General features: G+C 38.3%; 1 protein-coding gene across 1 annotated transcript; it reads right to left on the bottom strand.

Moving 5' to 3' along the window:
- Window positions 1-1755: 1755 nt before the first annotated feature.
- Window positions 1756-2211, bottom strand: LOC106758884. Its single transcript, XM_014641888.1, has one exon. The coding sequence runs from the start codon at window positions 2209-2211 to the stop codon at window positions 1756-1758; it is 456 nt and encodes a 151-aa protein (XP_014497374.1).
- Window positions 2212-7661: the final 5450 nt, after the last annotated feature.

Below are 7661 nucleotides of genomic sequence, written 5' to 3'. Positions count from 1 at the left end.
TACTTGGAACAAAATGAAGAAAGATGAAAATCTTTTCTCCAAACAATTGGACACGTCTCTGCACCTCTTCAAAGTAACGTTGCTCATTCAATGCATGGACGTGACAGTAGCTTGCAGCTTCTTCCAAAATAAATGAAAACACCGGATGCCACCAAAGACAGGCTGCATTCGTGACACCATTTTACTTTAGAATAAAAAAATATACTGCATACTCAAAACCGTGACAGCCCTTCCATACACATTTTTCAAAGAAAGTTGCAATGCTAAAAACAATGTCCCAGCCGAGACCCCTCTGCACCGTCCCAACAATCAGAAAAATGTCTCCCAAATTAAATGTTCTCCAAAGAAAAGTAAAAGGAAAAGTGGCAGCTAGAAGTTCTCCATTCAACCAACATCCAAGAGTTGAATCATGGTTTTCAAATAAAATGTTGCAGCCTCCTTTTTCTTTCAACCGAGAATCCCCTTCTCCAAGTGTGACGGCTGCTACCATTTATAAGGGTCATATGTCTCAAAATTTAGGGTGGGGTCCACCCAACCTTAGGGTTGCCAAGTGTCAAGTGTCTAATAAAATTGGGCCTAACAATAATTTTTCAAAATTGGTCCAAAATGCAAAGAGTTTGTGTAAAAAGTTTTAACAATTAAAATTACAATACAACTAAAATTTAAAATGTCTAAATGGAGAGTCTTGAATTTATTTGGTGTCCTCCAAATGTCCCAAATTGTGTTTCTAAAATTTTCCCTGAAAATAATAATGCAAATAATTAGCTGAGAAAATTCAAATTAATTAAAATTAGAATTTTCGGTCAAATTAAGCATAATTAGGAAAAACGGGAAAATACTTGACAATTAAGCACATTTCCCTGATTAATTCTAGCACAATAAACTAAGTGAAATCAATAAAATATCGACTCATCAGTAACACTCCAACATTCTATCATTCACAAGTCACATGAAACAGAATTGCCATTCATCTAAAACAACCAAAATCCTTACATGCAAATGCCATTAAAAGGGCTTTTCCAAGGCTTGTAATAAGGTTGGGCTAACAAGAAAAAATGGTTTTTCTGGAATGCAAAATCCTTGAGTTAAGAGAGCTACCCTGACATTCAACATTTAAGTACAACTATCTTCCTCACCAATCTCACTTATTCCCAACTTTTTTCCTTTTCTTTTGCATTGAGCTCATCTTCATGCTTTTTCTTCTTTTCTTTTTCTTTATCTCATGTATTTTTCTTTCACAACCTTTGAGCGCAATGCTTTTGAAGTGCCTTCCAATTTCCCCCAAGCAACCCCAAAGTTGAACCTTTTCATCACAAACAATTAAGCTCATCCCAACTCAAGGTAAAGAATGTCAAGACAAGGGTTCACATCCTGTTTAAGGCTAAGGTTCAATCTCCACCATCCCTTCCTCCTTTATCCCTTTAATGCCCACTCCCTCTTCTTATATTTCACTTTAATGTCTGGCTGGAATGAGTCTTCGTTTAGTTCGGACTGGATGGATCTTCTTTCTTGATTCACAGGTACCCGCAAAACATTACAGTTGTTAGTATAAACAATACTTGATGTGCTATCTTCAGAAGCAGCTTCTCTCTCAGGCTTCTTATGTCCGACTCTCCTTATTACTCTGACCTTTTCCTCCTCATAGCCAGTATAGAGAAGCAAATATTCCTCATCTTTCATCATTATCCTTTTATCATGGACACTAATAAGCATCTTGGATGTTGCCATGAAAGGTCTTCCCAAAATCACAGGAATCTATTCATCATTTTCCACATCCATAACAATGAAATCAACTAAGAACTCAAGCTGCTCCACTCGCACAATAACATCCTCCACCATACCGATTGGTTTTTCCATGGATCCATCTGCTATCGTCACAATAACACTGGATGCTTTTAGCATTAAGCCTCTGAACTTTGTTAAGAAATGCTTGGGTAACATATTAATGCTAGCTCTAGAATCTATCATGGCTTCCACTACATCACACCCATTCAGAAGACATGAAATTGTTAAACATCCTGGATCTTCTACCTTAGGCGGATGCTTCATCTTTTGAGGTTGAACTACAAACTCCTCTTCTTGTTTAGTGAATTCAACTTTCTCTTCCCTTTCTGGCTCAATAATGTCTTCTTCAGGATCCTCTTCTTCATCAGTGAGTTCAATTTCATCTTCACTGCTTCCTTTCTCATTGACTTCATTAACATCCACCATCTCCTCATCTCCTTTTTCATTGTTTTCAAAATCAATTGGCTCTCAGTCTGCCTTCCTTTTATGGCTTATCAAAACAACTTTGCATTCATCTTTAGGGTTAACATTTGTATTAGCCCTAAACTGATTTTTTTTCTGTGGTCTCTATTCTTTTTGACAGCTTCCCAATCTGTGTCTCCAATGACCTGAAGCTAGCTTGATCACTATTTAGTTGAGACTCATAGACTTTGAAGAATTTATCAAATCGGTCACTGAGGTCTCTGACTGTCTCTGTCAAGCTGCTGACTTGCTGCCATAAAGGTGATGGTTGTTGCTGCCGAAAGCCTCCTACAGGTCTAGAAGAATTATTCTGATGTGGCCCAACATTGGGGTGATTCTTCCAACCTTGGCTGGAACTACCTTGGTTGAAGGCACCTTACTTGTACGGAAACTAGGCTCCCATCTAGTTAACAACATGTTGCAACTCCTCGGGAAAAGCACATTGACCTTTGATATGGTCACCACCACATAAATTGCAAAGTTGCTGATTCTGGGAAACGTTTCTTACCCCCATTGGAAATTCAGCAAGGATCTTTGTCAGCTTGTCCAATTTCTGGGTCAGGAAATGATTTTGTGCCGCCATGGCATCATTAGCAGGGAGATGTAAGAGTCCTCCCTTCTGCGCGCCTCTCTCACTGTGTACCACTTCACTTATGGCCATGCGCTCAATCAGTTCATATGCCTCATTTTCAGTCTTGGTATTTATGCTGCCTCCAACGGAAGCATCTATCATCATCTTAGACTGAGTATGGAGGCCCCCCAGGAAGGCAAGTAGATATGAAGTCTTATCAAGCCCGTGGACAGGAGTCTTTCTTAGCAAGCCTTTAAATTTGTCCCCTGCTTGACCCAAAGTTTCCTCCATTCCTTGTTTGAAGGCAGAGATCTCTAACTTCCCTTGATTAATCTTGGTTGGCGGGAAGAATTTGTTCACAAATTTCGCTGCCAACGCATCCCAGTTTCTGAATGTGCCTTCCTCGAACGAATGCAACCATGCTTTGGCGTTTCCTCCAAGAGAGAAAGGAAACAGACTAAGTCTAACCCTATCGTCAGAGACACCATTTATCTTCACGGTGTTGCAAATCTCACTGAAAGTGGTTAAATGATCATATGGATTTTCATTTAACATTCCGTGAAACTGATTACTCTGGACAAGCTGAATACGAGCATGGTTCATAACAATATTGGTTGCATTGTCTGTAGGCAAAGCTATGTTGTTGAAGTTAATAGGACCCACCATGCTGGATGCGTCCCCAAGTGTACGCCTAGGAGGAGGTTGGTCTGCCATTTCCTCAATAATGGAAGAATGGTAAAGCAAACCCTAGATAAGATGAAAAAGAGCCTAAGCATCAAAGAGATCCTCTCCAGAGAGTGAAAATTAGGTCTGGCCACCCTCTTCTGTCAAAAGAATGAGAATGAAATCGTAACAGGGCTATTTATAGCTGAGGAGCGTCACAGAAAATAGGCTCAGGCCCAACGAACAATCGCCCGACGACACACTTATGTCGCCCGGCGGTTTGCCCCTAATCGTGCCACCGCCCGGCGGCAGGGGGCCACCGCCCAGCGGTTTTCCTCTAATCGCAAATCCGCCCAGCGCCCACGCCAGGTGCCTTCTCCTCGCCTTGGACCGCCCAACGGTGAATTGTGTCGCCGGGCGGTTTCTTGACTCTTCTTTCATCAATTTTCTTCCTCTATCTTGAGTCTATGACCTTCATCTTCAACCCCAATCTTCACTTTCATTAAAATCACTACAAAAGAATGCAAAACAAGCATAATATTGCTAAAAACAGCTTTTGACTCTTGACTGACTCATTTCATGAGTTTTACTTGATTCTAAGCTCGTTCTGAGTCTTAAAGAGTGTAATTTGGTCTAAATTGACATATGAAAATAACTGTTTTTCAACCGTTATCATAGGGCAAAAATGTGATTTCTATATTTTTCTTGCTTGATTAGTTTAATTATAGCATTTTATATTTTAGATTAAGCTTTGCATTTAAATAGCATTGCCTGCATTTAGATATTTTTCTATTGTATTGTTAACTTTAATGTTTCAGTTTACTATGTTGCTTGTTATGTTGGATTGTATTAATTTAGTTGTAATGTTAGCTTAGGTTAGTCGGGATGGTCATTAATAAAATTACTTTGTTTCCTTGAGATTTCTTGGGCTGTTCTTGTGTTTATTCTGCTCTGCTTGACATTCTATGAAATCTGACTGTGTTCTTGTGATAGGTATACGCTTAGTTGCCCAATTGGTGATTGCATCTTCACTTAGTTGATCAATCTGTATAGAACACATTGGATGGAATAGGTGTATTGTGTTCGCTTAGTTCGCGATTATGATAGCATGATTAACCTTCGCTTAATCGGTTAGCTATGTTGGATTAGAGGCTAGAGTAGTTTATTCATGAGACTCTTGCACTTTAATTGTCATGTCGCTGCTCTGATTTAGCTCAATATTTAATTTGTTGTGTACCTGCGATTAGCTATACGCTTAGTTGCCTAATCAGTGTTTAATCTTCACTTAGTTGATTAGACTGTATGGTGCATGACTGATTAGATTTGTGCATTACATTCGCTTAGTTTGCATTTCTGAAGTCCAGATTAGCCTTCGCTTAGTTGGGTGATTCGTGTTGGATTTGGATCAGAGTAGTGTGTACTTTTCGTTAATTTGTGATTGGAAGCATAGTAATTGAGTTAATGACCAACTACTTTTATTATGTATTTCATTCCGTTTTTACATTTCTGTTTGCATCTTTGTTTACATTCTGTTTGCATTTATGTTTTAATTTAATTCATCTACATTCACAAACCTTTCACAAACCCCCCACTACGTGTTTGACCTAATTCCTGAACCACAGTTTGGTCCTTGAGAGACGACCTAGGAGTCACTTCCTAGTCTATAATACATTATTTATGCACATTGAATTTGCATGGGGTGTGACATCCATCACCAGGCCATCATTGCCCAGAAAGGAGTCTACGAATGGTTATTTTTGCAGAGGATGAAGACGAGGAGACTGAAGGGGTTGAGACAGAATTATACCTAAAAAGATGGAGTTGTCCGCTTTCTCGGTTGAAGGCCTTTTTAAGCCAAAAACGATGAAGTTGCACGGTGTGATAGGGGATCAAACAGTGTTGATTTTGATCGACGGTGGCGTTGAGCAATTGGTCTATAGCCATTCTCCATAAAGATTTTATGCATGCAGTAAGCTGGGCTTATACCTTTGAGATCCGAGATTGACCACCCAATAGCTCCTTTGTTGGCTTTCAATACTTCAACCAACTTCTCTTCTTCTTAAGACAAAGAATTACTAATGATGATTGACTTTCCTCCATCTTCTTCTAAGAAAACATACTTAAATGTGAAGGTAACACCTTTAACTCCAACTTCTTCTCTTTGACTTCCTCTTTATCATCAATCTTCTCAAAATTTCCTCTTCCATTGGGTTTTCCTTTAAAGCCTCCATTGGGTTTTTTCTAATGGAGAAACATCACGCACTTTCTTCTCTTGCACCATACAAATTTCATCAAGTTTATCAAATTGGAAACATACTTTATCATCCTTAGGTTGTGACATGGCTTTAAACACATCAAAATTCACTTCTTCATTTTGCACTATTATTTTAAGCTTGTCATTCTCCACATCAATTAAAACTCTAGCAGTCTTCATGAATGGTCTACCTAGAATGAGAGGCACATCTCCATTCTCCTCCATCTCTATTATGACAAAATCCACAGGAAATAAGAATTTTTCCACTTTCACCAACATATCTTCAACCAGCACATAAGGATATTTAAGAGACCTGCCCGTCAATTGAAGCGTCGTTCTAGTAGGCTTGAGTTCCAAGTCTTCAATCCTTTTGAACATAGAAAGCGACAACAGATTAATGCTAGCTCCCAAATCAATCAAGGCTCTTCCAACTTCCAAATCTCCTATGGTACACAGAATGGTGAAGCTTCCTGGATCTTTAAATTTAGGAGGTAATAATTTTTGTATGATTGCACTACAATTTCCTTGCACTTCAATGGTGTCCTTTTTAATGTACTTTCTTTTCTTAGTAAGGAGCTCCTTCGAGAACTTTGCATATGAGGGCATTTGTTGCAATGATTCAGAAAAAGGTATGGTGATCTCCAATTTCTTAAAGATTTCCAAGAAGCGCTCAAGCTGTTTTTCTTTCTCCTTCCTTGAATAAGTCTTTGGGTAAAGATGGGGTTTTTCAATATCTTTTTCCTTTTTTCTCTCATCTACATCTTCTTTCCTTTTTTTCTCCCTCACTTCTCTCTTTGTCTTTTCTCTCACTTTCTTCTTCTTTCCTTTTCTTTTTCTGCTCACTGTCTTCTTTCTCACTCACATTTTCTTTTTGTGTTCTCTCTACATTTCTTTCATCTAACACTTTACCACCTCTAGTAACAATGGTCTTACACTCTTCCCTAAGATCACCTCTTTCATTCCTCTCACATCCCTCCATCTTGTTGACCAATTTCCTAATGTGCATCTCCATACTTTTGAACACAATTTCTCTACTCTTGCCATAAGATAAGCTCATTTTCATGAACTGCTGAAAGGTTTCCTCAAGCTTCGTGGTCTTCTCAGATGAAGTAGATTGTTGTTGCAATTGTTGCTGCTGCCACCGAACCAGTGAAACATTTTGTATTTCTTGTGGCAATAGAGAAAGTTTCTTTGTCACTTCTTCCAACTATTGAGTGATAATTTTATGCTGCTCAAGCAAGACATCCTGAGATTTTAACTGTAAGACTTCCTTCTATTGAAGTAGATCTTCACTTTCACTTTGCATCTCATTGTCATTAGTAGTCATGTGTTAACACCCTGGCAAGTGTACCAAATTATATCAAGTAATAAATAGACAGTAAGTCCAGATATCGTTTCCCAAGGTACTCTTAGGCTTAGACATTCATGTGAGTTGATTTTATAAAACTTGAATAAAGAATAAATTTAGGGTTTGTAATGTGAAAACTAAAATAAACATGCAAATGCGAAAGCTCTTAATCAATTGGCAAATAAAGATATGAATGAATGTTGTTGTTGGGGTTTACGGTTTCTAATTTACTCTAAACCCGATTCGTGGCGAAAAGAGCCTATAACCAATTACTAGTTTACTATTCCTAGTCTCTCTAGTAATTACTAACGCATTAATGACTGAAGCTTAAAGCAACTGACCGTCCTATTCCTATTCCTAGGTAATATTTCATAATCAAGAGAATTCTTCTCAGTTCTAGATTTCCCTATACGTTCCCATATTGACAAAATCAATGATCATGACACTAAATGAGTTAAACAACGCAAGCTCTCACCTCAGAGAAGAAAACCCGGATAACAAAAGTATATAAATAAAATAAGAACTTCGATATAAGAGAGTTTCAAAAGGATTACATCGTTCCCAAACAACAAAGGGTT

The sequence above is a fragment of the Vigna radiata genome, chromosome 1 (assembly GCF_000741045.1).
Source record: "Vigna radiata var. radiata cultivar VC1973A chromosome 1, Vradiata_ver6, whole genome shotgun sequence".
In the NCBI taxonomy this organism is placed as follows: Eukaryota; Viridiplantae; Streptophyta; class Magnoliopsida; order Fabales; family Fabaceae; genus Vigna; species Vigna radiata.
Note: the sequence above shows the minus strand (reverse complement) of the source record. Positions and strands in the feature narration are given on the sequence as shown.